Source organism: Sorex araneus, chromosome 3 (assembly GCF_027595985.1).
Source record: "Sorex araneus isolate mSorAra2 chromosome 3, mSorAra2.pri, whole genome shotgun sequence".
Taxonomy (NCBI): domain Eukaryota; kingdom Metazoa; phylum Chordata; class Mammalia; order Eulipotyphla; family Soricidae; genus Sorex; species Sorex araneus.
The window spans coordinates 174,477,710-174,498,290 of record NC_073304.1 but is presented as its reverse complement, the minus strand read 5'-3'; the positions used below and the strand labels follow the sequence as shown (position 1 = coordinate 174,498,290).

At 40.5% G+C, this 20,581-nt stretch overlaps 3 protein-coding genes across 3 annotated transcripts; all 3 read left to right on the top strand.

The window, feature by feature from the left end:
• The first annotated feature begins 2,256 nt into the window (after positions 1–2,256).
• On the top strand, positions 2,257–3,192 carry LOC129403449 (putative olfactory receptor 8G3). Its single transcript, XM_055132018.1, has one exon. It carries the CDS (start codon positions 2,257–2,259, stop codon positions 3,190–3,192), a length of 936 nt encoding a protein of 311 aa, XP_054987993.1.
• A 6,675-nt stretch (positions 3,193–9,867) lies between these two features.
• LOC101557599 (putative olfactory receptor 8G3) lies at positions 9,868–10,803 on the top strand. Its single transcript, XM_004604768.1, has one exon. The coding sequence runs from the start codon at positions 9,868–9,870 to the stop codon at positions 10,801–10,803; it is 936 nt and encodes a 311-aa protein (XP_004604825.1).
• An 8,474-nt stretch (positions 10,804–19,277) lies between these two features.
• On the top strand, positions 19,278–20,213 carry LOC101537172 (olfactory receptor 8G1-like). The gene has a single exon (XM_004622372.3). The coding sequence runs from the start codon at positions 19,278–19,280 to the stop codon at positions 20,211–20,213; it is 936 nt and encodes a 311-aa protein (XP_004622429.3).
• The last annotated feature ends 368 nt before the right edge of the window (positions 20,214–20,581 follow it).

Below are 20,581 nucleotides of genomic sequence, written 5' to 3'. Positions count from 1 at the left end.
GTTTCATTATTAAAGCTACTGAAGAAACTAATGAAATGGATTTCATAGTAAAGAAGAGACAGAGTAAAACAGAATCTTGCTTAAGAAATTCAATGTTATTAATTACAAAAAGTAGAGAGAGAATATTAGGGAAATTTCCTGCCCTGGAGGCAGGGTAAGTACTGGGATGGGGATATACTGAGGACATTGGTGGTGGAGGGTGTGCACTGGTTGAGCGATGGGTGTTCAATCATTGTACGGCTGAATCTCAAACATGAAACTCTGTAACAATCTCACAGTGAATATATATATATACTTATATATATATAAAGTAATGTGGAGTTCATACAAAATTTAATTAGCTTAATCAATGGTTGAATAAAAAGCAGTACTTATACAATAAAAAAATTCAATGTTTAAAAAATAAAAGGCCAGGGCCACAGAGAATCCAGAGGGTATAAAGATAATGTGTGTCCTGTGGTGCATGGCTAGCCTTGGGGAGATACCCAGCAACTTCATCATCACGAATTGACTTCTATTGATTTTCTGATCATTTATTTGCTATTTCTTTAAATCTTACTGGGCCAAGTAACATAAAATAAATTTATCATATGCCTACAGAAGGGGTAGGCTTGGGGGTGGGAGGAACCTGGGGATATTGGTGGATGGAAGGGAACATTGATGTGCAATTGGAATTGGAATGTTGTATGCCTGAAACAAATCTATTCTGAACAACTTTGTAAAAACAACTTTGTTTATTGAGAACAACTGTTTCTCAAAAAACGTTCCTGAAAAATAATTATTATTCTTAAATATAAGATACCCAGTACCACAAACGATGCCCCACTATGTATCCCAGAGTGTAGAAAACTGTGTTTATCATAGATAGCATTAACTATTGTTATGGTAAAATGAAAATATGCAATTTGTCATACATGATTTTAAGATACACACATAAGAAATAGGAGGAAAGAGGATTCCTAAAAATAGCATTAGTACTATCCATATTGTGGCGGCTCAATAAAAAGCAAATATAGGGGCTAGAGCAATAACGCAGTGCACAAGGTGCTTGCCTTGCATATGGCTGACCTGGTTTAATCCCCGGCACTGTACTCATGGTCTACTGAGTACTAGTAGGAGTGATCTCTGAGTGCAGAGCCAGAGCAAGCTCTAGCATCACTCATTGTGGGCCAGTAATCAAAATATATATTAATAAAATAAATTAAAAGTATAACTAACAAATATAGGAGTTTCCTCTGTCATCTCATTGCTCACCAATTTGCTCGAGCGGGCACCAGTAATGTTTCCATTGTGAGATTTGTTGTTACTATTTTTGGCATATCAAATATGCCATGGGGAGCTTGCCAGGCTCTGTCGTTTGGGTGAGGTACTCTCTGTAGCTTGCTGGGCTCTCCAAGAGGAGCAGAGGAATCGGACCGGGTCAGTCCTCATGCAAGGCAAATGCCTTACCCACTGTGTTATCACTGTATGTCTGTCATCCCGTTGTTCATCAGTTTTCTTGAGCAGGCACCAGTAACGTCTCCATTCTTCCTAGCCCTGAGATTTTATCAGCCTCTCTTTACTCGTCCATCCTAACGGTGCTGCACTGGAAGTTCTATCAGGGTGAGGGGAATGAGACCCATCATTGTTACTGTATTTGGTATCTCGAATACACCATGGGGAGCTTGCCAGGCTCTCCCATCTGGGCAGGACGCTCTCGGTACCTTGCCAGGCTCTCTGAGAGGGAGAACTGGCTATAGGATGTCGCATGGCCGCATTCGCTTCCGGGAGCATTGTTTTATTTAAAATAAACTTTTTAAAAGGAAGTCTAACAAAACTTCATGACAAGCATGGCACGTGGGACGGAAGTGAAGCTCCACGCATTATCGCTGAGTGAAAGAATAAACTGACATGGAGAGGTCTACCAAGTAGACTGGAAAGAAAAGCTATCAGGGCCTTCCTCCTTGAATAAAGGAGGAAATTTCTCAGCCTTAGCACTACTGACAAGTGGGTGAGGTGATTTTTCATTGTTTTTATAATTGCATAAATACGATTAATTAGGGGATATAGAAGTTCAATTTTTTCTATTGCTGGATGGGAATCACTGCCTTCCTAGAAGCAGGAGAGAATTAGGAGATCCCTGAACTATGTATGTCCCCTGATGAGAACTGACTTCCCAGAGCGATTTTTCTCACATACACATTTATATGTTCATAAGCACATAAACACTCGTTTATTCTTTTATTCTTTAGAATCATAGGTTCTTCTGAGAGGACAATGGGCGATGGAAATGATTCCACAGTGAATGAGTTCATCCTCACTGGGCTGACAGACCGGCCAGAACTCCAACTACCGCTCCTCCTCCTCTTCCTCGGAACCTATGTGTTCACTGCAGTGGGGAACCTGGGCATGATCATCCTCGTCAGCCTCAGTTCTAACCTCCACACCCCCATGTACTATTTCCTCAGCAGCTTGTCCTTCATTGATTTCTGTCAATCCACTGTCATTACCCCCAAAATGCTGGTGAATTTTGTGGCTGAGAAAAACACCATCTCCTACCCAGAATGCATGACTCAGCTCTATTTCTTTGTCATTCTTGCTATTGCAGAGTGTCACATGTTAGCTGCCATGGCATATGACCGCTATGTCGCCATCTGTAGCCCCTTACTCTATAATGTCATCATGTCCCCTCACATCTGCTTCCTGCTCACCATGGCAGTTTATATTTTGGGCATCATTGGCTCTTCAATCCATACAGGCTTTATGTTAAGACTGTCTTTCTGTAAGGCCAATGTGGTCAACCATTATTTCTGTGATCTCTTCCCACTCTTAGAGCTATCCTATTCCAGCATACGCATCAATGAATTATTGGTTCTCTTACTGAGTGCATTTAACATCCTGATACCTGCATTGACAATCCTTGCTTCCTATGTCTTCATCATTGCCAGCATCCTCCGCATTCGCTCTGCAGAGGGCAGGTCCAAAGCCTTCAGCACATGCAGCTCCCACGTGATAACAGTCATGATCTTCTACGGCTCTTTGGCCTTCATGTACCTGCAGCCACCATCCGTGAGCTCCATGGACCAAGGCAAAGTGTCTTCTGTGTTTTACACCATTGTCGTACCCATGCTGAACCCCCTGATCTATAGTCTTCGGAATAAGGATGTCAAGTTAGCTCTGTGGAAATTATTGAACTGTAGAAAACAATTATGAACGGAGTCATTATCATGGTGTCACACCACAGACAGACTTGGTTATGCAAAATGGGATCTAACAGAATTTTGGCTGACAAATATTGAAATTGAGTGTTGCTTCCCTTATGAGACTTCTTCCACATTGCCTGAAAGCCGCTTCCTAGAAACTGTTAAAGTTATTATGTATAGAAAAAAACTTACAAAAGCATAAAAGATTATTGAGGATAAAAGCTTTGTTCTCATTATCTTTCCTTTATCTTCTTATTTAGCAAAAATTACTAAGACAGCAACACACACAGAATGAGCTCCAAAATCACAAAACATAGTTACTGTCTTCATGTAGAACATGATACTATGGATATTTAATAATCATCATAATGTTTAGGGAGCCATTTTACAAGCCCAGCTCTTATCCTCTTATCAAGTGGAGGCTTACTTACAAGGTCACCACTGCTGACCTTACTGATCTTATCAGTTTGCCATTCCCCTCTCACTAGCCAACGCCCATGCCTGATCTGCATTTTACTATTGTTCCTATGGGTGTCCAAGCATGCATACCAACCCCTCCCACCAAGAGGTATAAGTATTGTAACTGCTGTGAATAAACTCTCTCTTTCTCTCCTCCTCCTTCTGGCTCTGTGTCTCTTTGTTTGGTTTTGACCCATCCGTAGCCCACGAAGGGTCCTCGCTGAGGGACAGGACGGGACCCCACAATAATCATGTCTAATAAGAAAGCAAATCTGGAGTAAATTGAGTGACATATGAAAAAGTGAATAGGTCTCCTATAGATTCAGAGCTGGTGAGCTGAATTTGTGCTGGATGATATTTCTTTCATGATAGCTTCGATGTTATCTAATTGTCCAATATAATCTTCACAGTCTCAACCTCTGAGGTTGTAAATAGTAAACATATTTATGTTATCCCCAATTTGCATGGAGGTTAATTAGGAACAGAAGATCCCTTCACTTAAATAGAATATAGGTCATTATGAACTGGGTGTCAGAGAAATAAATTCACTGTATCACTGTATCACTGTCATCTCCTTGTTCTTGATTCACTCCAGTGGGCAACAGTAACGTCTTTATTCCTCTCGGCCCCGAGATATTTTTTATTAGTGAATCACCGCGGAGTACAGTTACAAAGTTATGAACCTTCATGTCTGTATCTAGTTTACATTCCTCCACCAGTGCCTATTCTCCCCCACCAATGATCCCAGTATCCCTCCCAATACCCCAATCCCAACCCTCACCACCCCATCTTGCCTCTGCAGCACTCAGCCCTGAGATTTTAACAGCCTTTTCTTACTTGTCTTTCCCAATGATGGGAGGCTCTTTCAGGGTCAGGGGAATGAGACCTATCATGCTGGTTTTGGTATATCAAATATGCCATGGGTAGCTTCCCAAGCTTTGCCCGGGCAGGTGGGATACTCTCTAGGTAGCTTGCCAGGCTCTCTGAGAGGTACGTATATATTGTCTTCCCATTAATCAATGATTTGCTCGAGAAGGCGAAGTAATGCCTCTATTCATTGTAGCCCTGTGATTTAAGCAGCCACTCTTTACTCATCCTTCACAACAGTGCTGAATTAAGAGGCTTTTCAGTGTCAGGGGAATGAGACCCATCATTGTTACTGTATTTGGCATATGAATATGCCACCAGGAGCTTGCCAGCCTCTTCCCTGTGGATGTTAAACTCTAGGTAGCTTCCCAGGTTCTACAAGAGGGAGAACTAGGCTATCAGAAGTGGTCTGGGTAAGAATAAATTTTTTTTAAACAAAAAATGGCTCTATTGTAAAGATGATGAGATTTTTGTTTTGTTTTTTGGGTCACACCAGATTTTATGCTCAGGGCTTCCTCCTGGCTCTGCACTCAGGAATCACTCCTGGCGGTGCTCAGCAGATCACGGAGGGTGCTGGGACTGACCCAGGGCAGGTGTGGTCAAGGCTACCTCTCGTCCCCAACATGATTAGATGTTAATAGAAATTAGTGCATAAAGACCAACCCAGCCCCCTCTGCCAACACCTGCCTCCCTCTCCTGTTGGAGTGAGTCAGATTTCCTATTGGTGCCGGCATCATCTTTACATCCCATCAAACCAATCCTGCCAGGTTCTCAGCTGATCTTGATTTGTGTGAAACTTAACGCAGCTTGCCATTCCCATGTACTCTTCCCTGTGTGGAATAAAGGGGAGCTGTGACCTGTGATATGGGTCACGCACACCTACTGCTCCCACTGATGCTCCGTTCATGCATCATCACTGACTGGGAAACTCATCAGGGCCACCAGAGGCCAGCACGGAGACACGGGACTCTAATGGTACCTTCCTCACACACAGCCCACCTCAATTCGGACCCCGGCATAAATTAAACAAATAAAACCACTTCAGTGGAATTTGGATTGCAAATTCACTCCTCAGAGTATAAGGTCTGATCACCTAACTAAAACTGAGATCATGGAATCTGAGTGCCTGTATTTTTCTATTAAAGTCATCAAATTCAGACAAAAGTCAGTATGCCTTGAAGAGAGCCATGTTTGTTTTTCAAGTGGTAGAGAACCATCGGCGTGCAACTTTCCCTTGGGGAATTTTTCTTCAGTTCTGACCTTTTCATAGAAATTTGAGAAGTATATCTATTTTTGGTTGTTGTTGTGTTTATTTTTGTTGGATTTTCGGGTCACGCCAAGCAATGCACAGGGCTTACTCCTGGCTCGGCACTCAGGAATTATTCCTGGCAGTGCTCAGGTGACCATTTGGGATACTGGGAATCGAACCCAGGGTTGGCCTCATGCAAGGCAAATGCCCTTCCCGCTGTGCTATCACTCCAGCCCACTATTTTTGATTTTTAAAGGGCCAAAGTCTCACATCTAGCAACAGTTCAAGGAATTTCAAAGTAGAGTCAATCAACCAAGATGCTGAAGAAACCTACCATTTGCTATATATATATATATATATATATATATATATATATATATATATATCCACGTCATGGTATCTGGGCACCATAAACATGAAACTTCTGTCATTTGTAACTACACAACGGATCAGAGTGCATGAGACCAAGTGGATAAAATCAGAGATACAGAAGTACAGGATAATAACTCTTATATGTGGAATCTGAAGGGATCTATAGGAGCCAAAACTCATGAAGCGCAGTGGTGGTTACTGTGGGCACTGGGGACATATGTGTTTGGGCACAAGTTTCAAGTTATCAGACAGTTTGTTTTAATAAGCTAAGGTACGCCTTGGTGGCAATAGTTCATTAAACATTATTCTATACACTTCTCAGAAAGTCATTTCAAACAGTCTCACCACAAAAAATGGTAATAAGGCAAGTTTGAGACATGATATTGGTGGTAGTTATCCAATGGCAAATAGGTAAGGTATTGAGTTCGCCAAATAAGTGAACCAAATCAACCCCACACATCCTTAGCACAAGCAGTGTTATACTTCATTATTTCAACTATGTCTCAAAGTTAGGAAAAAAGGTCATCTTAATGACAAAGTGTATTGCAATTTTCACCTTAAATGTTATTCTACTTACAACTTGAATCAAATAATAAACCTTGTTCCAATTTCTAAAAAATAATTTAATTATTTACACATTACATATAACATATAGCTCTATAGTATTCCTCAAACCAATATTTTTTAATTTGAGAGAGACTTTTTTCTTTACAAGACCTGCTAAGAACTTCTTATGTGAGGCTAGAGCACAGTGGGTAGGGCATTTGCGTTCAATTCTGTGCATCCCATATGGTCATCTGAGTACTGCTAGAAGTAATCCCTGTGCATCGCCGGGTGTGACCCAAAAAGCAAAAAAAAAAAAAGAAGGAACTTTTCATGTGGTTAGAACAGTATCTGGCAGAAGGTGTCATACAGTCCCAGGTTAAAATATCTCAAGTGCTGTTTTCTGAGTACTTCGTGAAGACTAGGAATAGACGATGTCAATACTAATAGAAACATTTGCATATTTCATATGGAAAATCCCTTTAGAATAGTCCTATAGAATAAAGTTAAAGTATCCGGAAATTTTGAACTACAGGATCTCTAGCAGCATATATCATATTGTGTCTCCAATTAGTACTCAGCAGTAACACTGAATCACTCCTATGTGACACCACTGAACCCTGGAGAATCAATGGGGGAAACGGAAATTCTAATTGTTTCTTTCCCCAGAGTGGGCGCTTGTGGAATGAGATTCTAGAGGGAGGCCATTATCATTGTTGTTCCTTCCTGGGCTCTTAACTTCAGCACCCAGAGTATAAAACCATCACATCATTTAAACTGCCCCATGCAGAGGCCCACCCGCTTCAGAGATCAGCACCAGTGACTCTCAGCGCTTCCAATGAAGACAGTTGGGCTATGAGCTCTGGGCACCAAGAGTCTTAAGGTTAGTAGTCAAACTACTTCTGCATCAACACAGGGACATTTTCTTTAGAGAAACAGATGACAAGTGCACAAAAATGAGCCTCTGGGGGCCATGAGCGATCTACCTGAATCTTAGCCCTGGATTTTCCAGTTGAATCCTCGCTCTTTTGGCTCCCTCCAGGCACCAGGATGCACATGGGCACTGACTGGTCTCCACTGTCCTCACTCTCACGGTCACTTTCTTGCTGAGTAAGGGCTCCCATCCTCTCCCTGTTCCATCTAAATAATATGACAACAAAAACTATTTTATTCAGACATTTAAACTCACACGTGTGATGCCTTTATTTGCTTGTATTGACCACACAGTAGCTTAAGCTCACTATCCATAGTTTTATTAATATTATTTATTGAGACTGGCTGTAGCTAAGACACAATGTCAAGCACTGTGTTTACTTTATAATCTTACTGTGGTTCTTGGTGGTGGACTACATGCACTGGTGGAGGGATGGGTGTTCGAGCATTATGTAACTGAGACTTAAGCCTTAAGGCTTTGTAACTTTCAACATGGTGATTCAATAAAAATTAATTAATAGAAAAAAAAGGAGTGAAAATAAAAATTAAGTGCTTGCTGTATTATTTCATGTAGACTTGCCAAGAGTAAATATAAGAATAAGAAGGCCTCTGGGATGGTCAGGGAAAGAGGGCATGCAGAAGCTGTAGCTTTGATTGACATGACCGTATTTCCAACTCTGCCAGCATTTTGGTCATGGAGTTATCTACAATCCTTTCAAAAGTGAATTGTTTCCACAGGCATAAAAATTTGTCTTATGAACTTGGGGTTTCATTATTAAAGCTACTGAAGAACCTAATGAAGTGGATTTCATAGTACAGAAGAGATAGAGTGAAAGTATCTTGCTTAAGAGATTCAGTGATTTGAATGTCCAAAAGTAGAGAGAGAATATTGGGGAAATTTCCTGTCCTGGATGCAGGGTGAGGAGGGATGGGAGATGGGGATATAAGGGGTACATTGGTGGTAGAGGGTGCGCACTGGTCAAGGGATGGGTGTTCAATCTTTGTACGGCTGAATCTTGAACATGAATTTTTTCTAACCATCTCACATTGATTCAATATAAAAAACTAATTTTTTATTCAATACAAAAAAGTATAATTTTTTATATTCAATGTAAAAAAAAAGTTCATGTCCAAATCATTCAGCTTAGTCAATGGCTGAATAAAAAGCAGTACTTCTACGTTAAATGAAGAAGGAATTCAAAAAATTTTAAAACAATGAAAGCCTAGAGCCACAGACATGCCACAGGGTATGAAGTGTATTTGTGTCATGTACGTGGCTAGCCTGGGGAGTTAACCAGCACCTTCGTAATCACAAACTGACTTTTATTGATTTTCTGATCATTCCACTTGCTATTCCTTTAAATCTTACTGGGCCAAATAATATGAAATAAATTTTTCACGTGCCTGCCGAAGGGGTAGGCTGGAGAGTAGGAGAAACCTGGAGATATTGGTGGAAGGAAGGGACATTGATGTACAATTGATAGGAAAATGTTGTATGCCTGAAACAACTCTATTATGAACAACTTTGTAAATCACTGTCTCAATAAACTTCCTAAAAAATATTTTTATTACTAAAAAATGATACCCAATACCACAAATGATGCCCCACTATGTATCTCAAATTATAGATGGCTGTGTTTATTATAGATAGCATTCAATATTATTATATTACAATGAAAATATGCCATTGTAATGCATGATTTTAAGATATGCATATAAGAAATAGAATGAAAGAGGATTTCTAATAATAGCAGTAGTACTATTAATATTGTGGCATATTAATATAAAACAAATATGAGGGCTGGACAATAATGTAGTGCATGGGGTGCTTGCCTTGCATATGGCTGACCTGGTTCAATCCACAGCACCATGCTCATGGTCTACTGAGCACTACCAGGAGTGATCCTTGAGTGCAGAGCCAGAGTAACCTCTGAGCATCACTCGTTGTGGGCCAGTAATCAAAATATAAATTAATGAAATGAATGAAAAGTAAAAAAACAAATATAGGAGCTTCCTAATGATTGTTTAGATATCATTATTTATGGGCTACTGAAGTCCATCATTTCTTCTACTGGTAAATGGGAATCACTGCTCTCTTAGAAATAGGAGAGACTTAGGAGATCCCTGAACTATGAATGTCCCCTGATGAGGACTGACTTCACCTGAGCGATGTTTTCCACACGCACATTTATATGTTCATAAGCACATAAACACTCGCTTATGCTTTTATTCTTTAGAATCATAGGTTCTGCTGAGAGGACAATGGGCGATGGAAATGATTCCACAGTGAATGAGTTCATCCTCACTGGGCTGACAGACCGGCCAGAACTCCAACTACCGCTCCTCCTCCTCTTCCTCGGAACCTATGTGTTCACTGCAGTGGGGAACCTGGGCATAATCATCCTCGTCAGCCTCAGTTCTAACCTCCAAACCCCCATGTACTATTTCCTCAGCAGCTTGTCCTTTATTGATTTCTGTCAATCCACTACCATTACCCCCAAAATGCTGGTGAATTTTGTGGCTGAGAAAAACATTATCTCCTACCCAGAATGCATGACTCAGCTCTATTTCTTTATCATTTTTGCTATTTCAGAGTGTCACATGTTAGCTGCCATGGCATATGACCGTTATGTTGCCATTTGTAGCCCCTTACTCTATAATGTCATCATGTCCCCTCACATCTGCTTCCTGCTCACCATGGCAGTTTATATTTTGGGCATCATTGGCTCTTCAATCCATACAGGCTTTATGTTAAGACTGTCTTTCTGTAAGGCCAATGTGGTCAACCATTATTTCTGTGATGTCTTACCACTCTTAGAGCTATCCTGTTCCAGCATTGACATCAATGAATTATTGGTTCTCTTACTGAGTGCATTTAACATCCTGATACCTGCATTGACAATCCTTGCTTCCTATGTCTTCATCATTGCCAGCATCCTCCGCATTCACTCTGCAGAGGGCAGGTCCAAAGCCTTCAGCACATGCAGCTCCCACGTGATGGCAGTCATGATCTTCTATGGTTCTACGACCTTCATGTACCTGCAGCCACCATCCGTGAGCTCCATGGACCAAGGCAAAGTATCTTCTGTGTTTTACACTGTTGTCGTGCCTATGCTGAACCCCCTGATCTATAGTCTTCGGAATAAGGATGTCAAGTTAGCTCTTTGGAAATTACTGGACTGTAGAAAACAATTATGAAAGGAGTCATTATCATGGTGTCATACAGACAGACCTTGGTTTTGCAAAATGGGATTTATCAGGATTTTTCTTGACATTAATTGAAATTGAGGGTTGCTTCCTTTATGAGACTTCTTCCATATTGCCTTAATGTCACTTCCTAGAAACTGTTAAAGTTATTATGTTTAGAAAAAATTTTACAAAAGCATAAAAGTTTATTGAGAATAAAAGCCTTGTTCTCATTATCTCTCCTTTATCTTCTTACGTAGCAAAAATTACTAAGACAGCTACACACACAATGAGCTCCAAAATCACAAACATAGTTACTGTCTTCATGTAGAACATGATACTAAGAATATTTAATAATCATCAAAATGATGTCTAATAAGAAAGCAAATCTGGAGTAAATGGAGTGACATATGAAAAACTGAATAGTTCTCCTATAGGTTCAGAGCTGGTGAGCTGAATTTGTGGCCGAAGATATTTCTTTCATGATAGCTTTTCTGTTATCTGATTGTCCAATATAATCTTCACAGTCTCCACCTCTGAAGTTCTTAATAGTAAACATATTTATGTTATCTCAAATATGCATGGAGTTTAATTAGGAACAGAAGATCCTTCACTTAAATAGAATATAGGTCATTGTGAACTGGGTGTCAGAGAAATAAATTCACTGTATCACTGTATCACTGTCATGTCGTTGTTCATTGATTCACTCCAGCGGGCGCCAATAACGTCTCTATTCCTCTCAGCCCCAATATATTTTTTTTCAATTTTCATTAGTTAATCACCATGGGGTACAGTCACAATCTTATGAAATTTCATGTTTGTATTTAGTTTACATCCCTCCAACAGTGCCCATTCTCCTCCACCAATGGTCTCAGTATCCCTCCTACCACCCCCATCCCAACCCACACAACCCCATATTGCCTCTGCAGCAGTCAGTACTGAGATTTTAGCAGCCTCTTCTTACTTGTCTTTCCCAATGATTGGATGCTCTTTCAGAGTCAGGGGAATGAGACCTATCATTGCTGTTTTTGGCAAATCAAATATGCCATGGGTAGCTTGTCAGGCTCTGGCTGTGCAGGTGAGATACTCTTGGTAGCTTGAAGGGGTCTCTGAGAGGTATGTATACATTGTCATCCCGTTGATGAATGATTTGCTCGAGAGGGCCAAAAAATGTCTCCATTCATCCTAGCCCTGAGATTTTAGCAGCATCTCTACTCATCCTTTCAAACTGTGCCACATTAGAGGCTTTTCAGTGTCAGGGGGATGAGACCCATCATTGTTATTGTATTTGCCAAATGAATATGCCACCTGGAGCTTGCCAGGCTCTCCCCTCCAGGCAGTAAACTGTCGGTAGCTTCCCAGGTTCTACAAGAGGGAGAACTAGGCTATCAGAAGTGGCCTGGGTAAGAACAAATTTTTTTAAACAAAATATGGTTCTACTGTAAAGATGTTCAGATTTTTGTTTTGTTTTTTTTGGTCACACCAAGCATGCTCAGGGTTTCCTCCTGGCTCTGCACTCAGGAATCACTCCTGGCGGTGCTCAGCAGATCACGGAGGGTGCTGGGACTAACCCAGGGCAGGTATGCGCAAGGCTATCTCTTGCCCCCAACACAATTAGATGTTAACAGAAATTAGTGCATAAAGACCAACCCAGCCCCCTCTGCCAACGCCTGCCTGGCTCTCCTCCTGTTGGAGTGAGTCAGGATTTCCTGTCAGAATTGGCATCTTCTTTACGTCCCATCAAACCAATCCTGCCAAGTTCTCAGCTGATCTAGATTTCTGTGAAACTTAACTCAGCTTGCCGTTCCCATGAACCGTCCCCTGTGTGGACTAAAGAGGAGTTGTTACCTGTGATGCGGGTCACGCTCATCTACTGCTCCCACTGATGCTCAGCTCATGCATCATCACTGACTGGGAAACTCATCAGGGCTACCATAAGCCAGCACGGAGACACGGGACTCTCATGGTACCTTCCTCACACACAGCCCACCTCAATTCAGTTCCCGGCATAAGTTAAACAAATAAAAACACTTCAGTGGAATTTGGATTGCAAATTCACTCCTCAGAGTATAAGGTCTGATCACCTAACTAAGACTGAGATCATGGAATCTGAGTGCCTGTATTTTTCTACTGAAGTCATCAAATTCAGACAAAAGTCAGTATGCCTTGAAGAGAGCCATGTTTGTTTTTCAAGTTGTAGAGAAACATCGGTGTGCAACTTCCTTTTTAAAAAAATTTATTCATTTTTAATTAGTAAATCACCATGAAGGTACAGTTGCAGATTCATATATTTTTGTGCTCATGTTTTTCTCATAAAATGTTTGAGAACCCATCCCTTCACCAGTGCCCATTCTCCAGTACCAGTAAACCCAGCATCCCTGCTACCCTCCCCAATCCCATCTCTGCCCACTCTATCCTGCCACTGTGGCAGGGTATTCCTTTTTGTTCTCTCTCTCTCTCTAATTAGCTGTTGTGGTTTGCAATAAAGGTGTTGAGTGGCCATTGTGTTCAGTATCTAATCTACATTAGGCAAGCATCACCCTTCCCCCACAAGGCCTCTGACCACATTTTACTTTGGGTTCCCTTCTGTGAGTTGCCCAGAATGTGACACCAGCCTTGTAGCCATGGAGTCAACCTCCTGGTACTTATTTCTACTATTCTTGGGTGTTAGTCTCCTACTCTGTTATTCTATATTCCACAGATGAGTGCAATCTTTCTATGTCTGTCTGTCTCTTTCTGACTCATTTCACTTAGCATGATATTTTCCATGCTAATCCACTTATATGCAAAATTCATTAACTCATTTGTTCTAACAGCTGCATAGTATTCCATTGTATAGATGTACCAAAGTTTCTTCAACCAGTCATCTGTTGTAGGCCACTCAGGTTTTTCCAGATTCTGGCTATTGTAAACAGTGCTGCGATGAACATATAAGTGCAGATGTCATTTGACTATACTTTTTTTTGCTTCTCTGGGATATATTCCCAGCAGTGGTATTGCTGGGTCAAATGGGAGCTCAATTTCAAATTTTTTGAGAATCGTCCATATTGTTTTCCAGAAGGGCTAAACCAGTCGGCATTCCCACCAGCAGTGTAGAAGGGTCCCTTTCTCCCCACATCCTCTACAACAGTGGTTGCTTTTGTTCTTTTGGATGTGTGTCAGTCTCTGTGGTGTGAGGTAGTATCTCATGGTTGTTTTGATCTGCATCTTCCTAATGATTAGTGATGTAGAGCACTTTTTCATGTGCCTTTTGGCCATTTGTATCTCTTCCTTGGGTAATTTACTGTTCATTTCTTTGCCCCATTTTCTGATAGGATTGGATGTTTTTTTCTTGTAGAGTTCAACCAGTGCTTTTTATACCATTCATAGCAACCCCTAATCTGATGGGTATTGTGTTTATATACTTTCCCATTCTGTTGATAGTCTTTGTATTCTGGTCACTGTATCTTTCTCGGTGCAGAAGCTTTTTAGTTTAATGTAGTCCCATTGTTGATCTCTGTTTCCACTGGTTGGCCAGTTGCATGTCATCTTGAAGATTCCTTTATCTTCAATATCGTGGAGGGTTTTGCCGACTTTGTCTTCAATGTACCTTATGGTTTGTGGTCTGATGTTGAGGTCTTTAATACATTTTGATCTGACTTTTGTACATGGTGTCAGGTCGAGATCTAAGCCCATTCTTTTGCATGTGGTTGTCCAGTTGTGCCAGCACCATTTGTTAAAGAGGCTTTCCTGCTCCAATTCACATCTCTTGCTCCCTTATCAAAGATTAGATGATCATATATTTGGGGTTGTGTGTAAAGGTATTTCACCTTGTTCCATTGGTCTGCAGCTCTGCCTCTGTTCCAATACCATGCTGTTTTAAATGTCACTGCTTTGTAATAAAGTTTGAGGTTGTGGAGGGTGATGCTTCCCATCATCTTTTTCCCAAGAATTGTTTTAGCTATCCTTGGACGTTTGTTGTTTTATATGAATTTTAGGATTGCTTGATCCGTTTCTTTGAAGAATGTCATAAGTATTCTTATAGGGATCACATTGAATCTGTGTAATGCTTTGGGGAGTATTGCCATTTTGACAATATTGATTCTCCCTATCCACCAGCAGGGTATATGTTTCCATTTCCTCATGTCCTCTTTTATTTCATGGAGTAGCCTTTTATAGTTTTCTTTGTAGAGGTCTTTTACTTCCTTGGTTAAGCTACTTCACCATGTGTGTGCAACTTTCCCAGGGGAATTTTTCTCCAGTTTTGGCCTTTTCATAGAAATTTGAGAAGTATATCTATTTTTGGTTGTTGTTGTGGTTTTTTTTTTTTTGCTGTTGGATTTTTGCGTCATGCCAAGCAATGCACAGGGCTTACTTCTGGCTCGGCACTCAGGAATTACTCCTGGCAGTGCTCAGGTGGCCATTTGTGATGCCGGGAATCGATGCTAGCAAGGCAAATGCCCTTCCCGCTGTGCTATCACTCCAGCCCCCTATTTTTGATTTTTAAAGGGCCAAAGTCTCACATCTAGCAACAGTTCAAAGAATTTCAAACTACAGTCAATCAACCAAGATGCTGAAGAATCCTGCCATTTGCCATATATATCCACGTCACAGTCTCTGAGCACCGGAAAGATGAAACTTCTGTCATTTGTAACTACACAACGGATCAGAGTTCATGAGACCAAGTGGATAAAGTCAGAGATACACATGTCCAGGATAATAACTCTTATATGTGGAATCTGAAGGAATCTAAAGGAGCCAAAACTCACGAAACGGAGTGGTGGTTACTGTGGGCACTGGGAACATATGTTTGGACACAAGTTTCAAGTCATCAGACAGTTTGTTTTAATAAGCTAAAGTACGCCTTGGTGGCAATAGTTCATTAAACGTTATTCTATACACTTCTCAGAAAGTCATTTCAAACAGTCTCACCACAAAAAATGGTAATAACAGGACAAGTTCGAGACATGATATTGGTGGTGGTTATCCAATGACATATTGGTAAGGTAATCAGTTCACCATATTTAAGTGAACCAAATCAACCCCACACATCTTTAGCATAAGCAGTGTTATACTTCATTATTTCAACTATGTCTTAAAGTTAGGAAAAAAGGTCATCTTAATGACAAAGTGTATTGCAATTTTCACCTTAAATGTTATTCTACTTTATACTAGAATCAAATAATAAACCTTGTTCCAAATTTTAAAAAATAATTTAATTATTTACATATTACCTATAACATATAGCTCTAGAGTATTCCTCAAACCAATATTTTTTAATTTGAGAGAGACTTTTTTCTTTACAAGACCTGCTAAGAATTTCTCATGTGTGGATGGAGCACAGTGGGTAGGGCATTTGCCTTGCATGCCACTGACCTGGGTTCATCTGGGCATCCCATATGGTCATCTGAGTACTGCCAGGAGTAATCCCTGTGCATCACCAGGTGTGACCCAAAAAGCAAATAAAGAAAAGAAAGAACTTTTCATGTGGTTAGAACAGTATCTGGCAGAAGGTGTCATACAGTCCCAGGTTAAAATATCTCAAGTGCTGTTTTCTGAGTACTTCGTGAAGACTAGGAATAGACGATGTCAATACTAATAGAAACATTTGCATATTTCATATGGAAAATCCCTTTAGAATAGTCCTATAGAATAAAGTTAAAGTATCCGGAAATTTTGAACTACAGGATCTCTAGCAGCATATATCATATCCGTGTCTCCAATTAGTACTCAGCAGTAACAGTGAATCACTCCTATGTGACACCACTGAGCCCTGGAGAATCAATGGGGGAAAGGGGAATTCTAATTGCTTCTTTCCCCAGAGTGGGCACTTGTGGGATGAAATTCTAGAGGGAGGCCATTATCATTGTTGTTCCTTCCCGGGCTCTTAAATTCATCACGCAGAGTATAAATCCATCACATCATTTAAACTGCCCCATGCAGAGGTCCACCCGCTTCGCAGATCAGCACCAGTGACTCTCGGCTCTTCCAATGAAGACAGTTGGGCTATGAGCCCTGGGCACCAAGAGTCTTAAGGTTAGTAGTCAAACTACTGCTGCATCCACAAAGGAACGTTTTCTTTAGAGAAACAGATGACAAGTGCACAGAACTGAGCCACTGGGAGTCACAAGAAATCTTCTGAATTGTGGCCCCAGGTTTTCCAGTTGATTCCTTATCCCGAGCTCCCTCCAGGCACCAGGATGCACATGGGCACTGACTGGTCTCCACTCTCCTCACTCTCACCGTCACTCTTGCTGAGCAAGGGCTCCCATCCTCTCCCTGTCCCATCTAAATAACATGACAACAAATACTATTTTATTCAGACATTTAAACTCACAGGGGTGATGGCTTTATTTGCTTGTACTGAGCCTACAGTAGCTTACAACTGACTTTCTGTAATTTTATTAATAGCATTTATTGAGACTGGCTGTAGCTAAGACACAATGCCAAGCACTGTGTTTACTTTACAATCTTAGTCCAGACGGAATACAAATGAAAATTAAGTGCTTGCTTTATTATTTCATGTATACTTGCCAAGAGTAAATATGAGAATAATATGGCCTCTCGGATGATCGTGGAAGGAGGACATGCAGATGCTGTAGCTTTAATTCACATGACCATATTTCCACCTCTGCCAGCATTTTGGCCATGGAGTTACCCACGATCCTTTCAAAAGAGAATTGTTTCCAGAGGCATAAAAGTTTGTCTTCTAAACTTGGGGTTTCATTATTTTTATTTTTTTTGAAGTAAATAGATTTTATTCAGAGGTTTCTGAGGGAGGGAGGAAGGAATAAGTGGGAGAAAGAATAGTCAAAATAATGAGCTCAAGAGAGAATGCGGGCTTCTCCAAGGATGGAGGAAGCCCCTACACATAACCGAGTTTTAGACTCAAAAGTATGAAAGCATGAAAGTACACATCTCAAGAGGGGAGATGCGGGCGACACATGGGCTCAGTCACATAGGCGCAAGCAGCACATGGGCTCAGCCAGCATATGCACCTTGGGGTTTCATTATTAAAGCTACTGAAGAACCTAATGAAGTGGATTTTTAGTACAGAAGAGACAGAGTGTAAGAATCTTGCATAAGAGATTCAGTGATTTGAATGTCCAAAAGTAGAGAGAGAATATTGGGGAAATTTCCTGTCCTGGATGCAGGGTGAGGAGGGATGGGGGATGGGGATATAATGGGGGCATTGGTGGTGGAGGGTGTGCACTTATTGAGGGATGGGTGTTCAATCTTTGTATGGCTGAATCTCAAACATGAAATTCTTGTTACCATCTCACAGTGATTCAATATAAAAAAGCAATTTTTATTCAATATAAAAAGTATAATTTTTTATATTCAATATAAAAATAAAGTACATGCCCAATTCATTCAATGGCTTAGTCAATGGCTGAATAAAAAGCAGTGCTTCTACATTTAAAATGAAGAAGCATTCTACATTCAAAAATATTTAAAACAATGGAAGCCTAGAGCCACAGACATTCCAGAGAGTATGAAGTGTATGTGTGTCCTGTACATGGTTAGCCTGGGAGTTAACCAGCACCTTCGTAATCACAAACTGACTTTTATTGATTTTCTGATCATTCCATTTGCTATTCCTTTAAATCTTACTGGGCCAAATAATATGAAATAAATTTTTCATTTGCCTGCCGAAGGGGTAGGCTGGTGAATAGGAGGAACCTGGGGATATTGGTGGAAGGAAGTGACATTGATGTATAATTGATAGTAGAATGTTTTATGCCTGAAACAACTCTATTATGAACAACTTTGTAAATCACTGCCACAATAAACATTCCTAAAAATATTTTTATTACTAAAAAATGATACCCAATACCAAAAATGATGCCCCACTATGTATCTCAAACTATAGATGGCTGTGTTTATTATAGATAGCATTCAATATTATTATAGTAAAATGAAAATATGCCATTGTAATGCATGAATTTAAGATATGCATATAAGAAATAGAAGGAAAGAGGATTTCTAATAATAGCAGTAGTACTATTAATATTGTGGCATATTAATATAAAACAAATATGGGGGCTGGACAATAATGTAATGCACGAGGTGCTTGCCTTGCATATGGCTGATCTGGTTCAATCCCCAACACTGTGCTCATGGTCTACTGAGCACTACCAGGAGTGATCCTTGAGTGCAGAGCCAGAGTAAGCTCTGAGCATCACCCATTGTGAGCCAGTAATCAAAATATATGTTAATAAAATGAATGAAAAGTATAAAAATACAAATACAGGAGCTTCCTAATGATTGTTTAGATATCATTATTTATGGGCTACTGAAGTCCATCATTTCTTCTACTGCTAAATGAGAATCACTGCTCTCTTAGAAGTAAGAGGGACTTAGGAGACCCCTGAACTATGAATGTCCCTGATGAGGACTGACTTCCCCAAGTGACGTTTTCCACACACGCATTTATATGTTCATAAGCACATAAATACTTGTTTATACTTTTATTCTTTAGAATCATAGGTTCTGCTGAGAGGACAATGGGCGATGGAAATGTTTCCACAGTGACTGAGTTCATCCTCACTGGGCTGACTGACCGGCCAGAACTCCAACTACCGCTCCTCCTCCTCTTCCTCGGAACCTATGTTTTCACTGCAGTGGGGAACCTGGGCATAATCATCCTCGTCAGCCTCAGTTCTAACCTCCACACCCCCATGTACTATTTCCTCAGCAGCTTGTCCTTCATTGATTTCTGTCAATCCACTACCATTACCCCCAAAATGCTGGTGAATTTTGTGGCTGAGAAAAACACCATCTCCTACCCAGAATGCATGACTCAGCTCTATTTCTTTATCATTTTTGCTATTTCAGAGTGTCACATGTTAGCTGCCATGGCATATGACCGCTATGTTGCCATCTGTAGCCCCTTACTCTATAATGTCATCATGTCCCCTCACATCTGCTTCCTGCTCACCATGGCAGTTTATATTTTGGGCATCATTGGCTCTTCAATCCATACAGGCTTTATGTTAAGACTGTCTTTCTGTAAGGCCAATGTGGTCAACCATTATTTCTGTGATGTCTTACCACTCTTAGAGCTATCCTGTTCCAGCATCCACATCAATGAAATATTTGTTCTCTTACTGAGTACATTTAACATCACGATACCCGTATTAACAATCCTTGCTTCCTATGTATTCATCATTGCCAGCATCCTCCACATTCGCTCTGCAGAGGGCAGGTCCAAAGCTTTCAGCACCTGCAGCTCCCACGTGATGGCGGTCATGATCTTCTATGGCTCTGTGGCCTTCATGTACCTGCAGCCACCATCCGTGAGCTCCATGGACCAAGGCAAAGTATCTTCTGTGTTTTACACCATTGTCGTGCCTATGCTGAACCCCCTGATCTATAGTCTTCGGAATAAGGATGTCAAGTTAGCTCTTTGGAAATTACTGGACTGTAGAAAACAATTATGAAAGGAGTCATTGCCATGGTGTCACACTACAGACAGACTTTGGTTTTGCAAAATGGGATTTAACAGGATTTTGCTTGACATTCATTGAAATTGAGTGTTGCTTCCCTTATGAGACTTCTTCCACATTGCCTGAAAGTCACGTCCTAGAAACTTTTAAAGTTATCATGTATAGAAAAATACTTATAAAAGCAAAAAAAATTATTAAGGATAAAAGCCTTGTTCTCATTATCTTTCCTTTATCTTCTTATTTAGCAAAAATTACTAAGACAGTAACACACACACAATCAGCTCCAAAATCACAAAACATAGTTACTGTCTTCATGTAGAACATGATACTAAGAATATTTAATAATCATCAAAATGATGTCT